Genomic DNA, 1,665 nt, shown 5'->3' with positions numbered 1-1,665 from the left:
GGGAGACAGTGGATGGGGGAGTGCGGCTGGGTCAGATGAAGCTTTCCCAGTTGCTGGAGAGCCTGCGCCCTCCCCTCTGCCCTGGATGTGCTCTAGGCTCTCTGCCTGCCTCCTCGAATACCCACCCCACAGTGCTTGCTGCTCACCCCTAGGAACTCAATAAACGACCACAGTTGCGTGCTGACTTCTGGTGCGTGCATTTTCGTCTCCTGCAGGAGATCATGGAGACCTTCAAGAGCCGAATATCCAAGCTGGAGATGCTACAGCAAGTCACCCGACTGGAGGCAGCAGAGCACCTCCAAAGCCGTCCTCCGAAGATGTTGTTCAAGTTCGTGAGTCTGCTCTTCTCACTGGCAACCGTCCTCTCGGTCTTTATCTCCACCTTGTGTGCCTGCCCCTCATCACTGATCACCTCATGCCTGTGCACTTGCACCACCCTGATGCTGATTGGGCTTGGGGTACTGGCCTGGCAGAGGCGGCACGCCATCCCTGCCACAGACTGGCCGGAATGGGTCTCCTCCAGGTGTAGACTGTACTCCAAGAACTCTGGGCCTCCAGCACATGGACCTTAAGGGGCCAGGAGGGCCACCTGCCTTAGCTTGCTAGCTCCCTCCCTCCTCCTGGGTGTCGAGGGCATCCAGCAAGCCCTCCCCAGACAGCCCCTCCACAGCTCTTGCTTGCCAATTATGTAACCACCAGCCTGGCGAAATGGATATAGACGCCCACCTGCCTTACACTTCCGTTTTGTCAGGATCCTTTCACGCCATCGATAGACATGAGGCTCGGGAAAGATTAAAGTCTATGAAGCACTCTCTCCTCTTTATCCCCCTTGCACCCTCTCGAGACCCAGTGCCTGCACGCGCAGAGGCTCAGGTGGTCCCAAACTGCAGTGAAAGCCTCTGTGACTTTGTTGGTTTTGGCAAAGATAAATTACATTTATTTCACAGGGATGGAGGAGGGGGAAGGGAGAGGTGGCCAAAGCCCTGGTGGGCGGGATGGGTAGGAGGCAGATCTCATGCAGGCGACACCGAGGACACAGATGAGACCTCCGTTTTGGAGGCGCTGGAGAGTTCAGAGCCATCGTCAACCTTCTTCCCAAAAAGCTGCAAGATGCAGTTTCGAAACTGGAAGGACAGAAAGTGTTATTGAGCAGAGCAGGAAAGGGTGGAGCCCTGTGCTGAACGTACGTGCCCGAGCCTTCCGTTCACCCATTCCAAACGCCATGGGGGATGGAGGAAGGCTTGGGTTATTTCTCCCTCACACACCGGGATGTCATCCGACTTAGCAGTTGATGGTGACTACACTGGGTTGAAGTGTGTTCCCCAAAAGATGTGTTCAGGTTAAGACGAGGTCACACTGGAGCCGGGTGGGCCCTAATCCAGTGACTGGTGTCCTCATAAGAAAAGGGATGCTTAGACACGGACATGCAGACAGAGGGAAGATGGCCACGTGAAGATGAAGGCAGAGACTGGGGCGACACACCTTGGAGTCAAGGAGTGCCAAGGACTGCCGGCAGCCCTGCAGCTGCTTCTCCCTCTCGGCCTCCATGGGAAACCTTTCCATTTGCCAACACCCTGATTTCAGACTCATGATTTCCAGAACCGTGATAGAATCCATTTCTGTGGTTTGAAGCCACCGAGTTTGTGGTAGTTTGTGACGGCAGCC

The 1,665-nt window shown here is 55.5% G+C and overlaps 2 protein-coding genes across 4 annotated transcripts in view; one reads left to right on the top strand and one right to left on the bottom strand.

Moving 5' to 3' along the window:
- TEX28 (testis expressed 28) overlaps positions 1-736 on the top strand; it is a 32,058-nt gene extending 31,322 nt beyond the window's left edge. For all 3 annotated transcript variants that reach the window (XM_012002289.1, XM_012002290.1, XM_012002288.1), the window contains exon 5: positions 216-736. In XM_012002289.1, coding sequence (XP_011857679.1) covers positions 216-572 — 357 coding nt within the window. In that variant the 3' untranslated portion in view covers positions 573-736. The remainder of the gene's footprint in view (positions 1-215) is intronic.
- A 174-nt stretch (positions 737-910) lies between these two features.
- The window catches only part of LOC105555372 (long-wave-sensitive opsin 1), a 14,698-nt gene continuing 13,943 nt past the window's right edge, over positions 911-1,665 (bottom strand). The window contains exon 6 of the mRNA XM_012002287.1: positions 911-1,124. Coding sequence (XP_011857677.1) covers positions 1,014-1,124 — 111 coding nt within the window. The 3' untranslated portion in view covers positions 911-1,013. The remainder of the gene's footprint in view (positions 1,125-1,665) is intronic.

The sequence above is a fragment of the Mandrillus leucophaeus genome, unplaced genomic scaffold (genome assembly GCF_000951045.1).
Source record: "Mandrillus leucophaeus isolate KB7577 unplaced genomic scaffold, Mleu.le_1.0 Scaffold681, whole genome shotgun sequence".
Taxonomy (NCBI): domain Eukaryota; kingdom Metazoa; phylum Chordata; class Mammalia; order Primates; family Cercopithecidae; genus Mandrillus; species Mandrillus leucophaeus.
The sequence above is the reverse complement of the archived record's forward strand: the minus strand, read 5'-3'. Positions and strand labels throughout refer to the sequence as shown.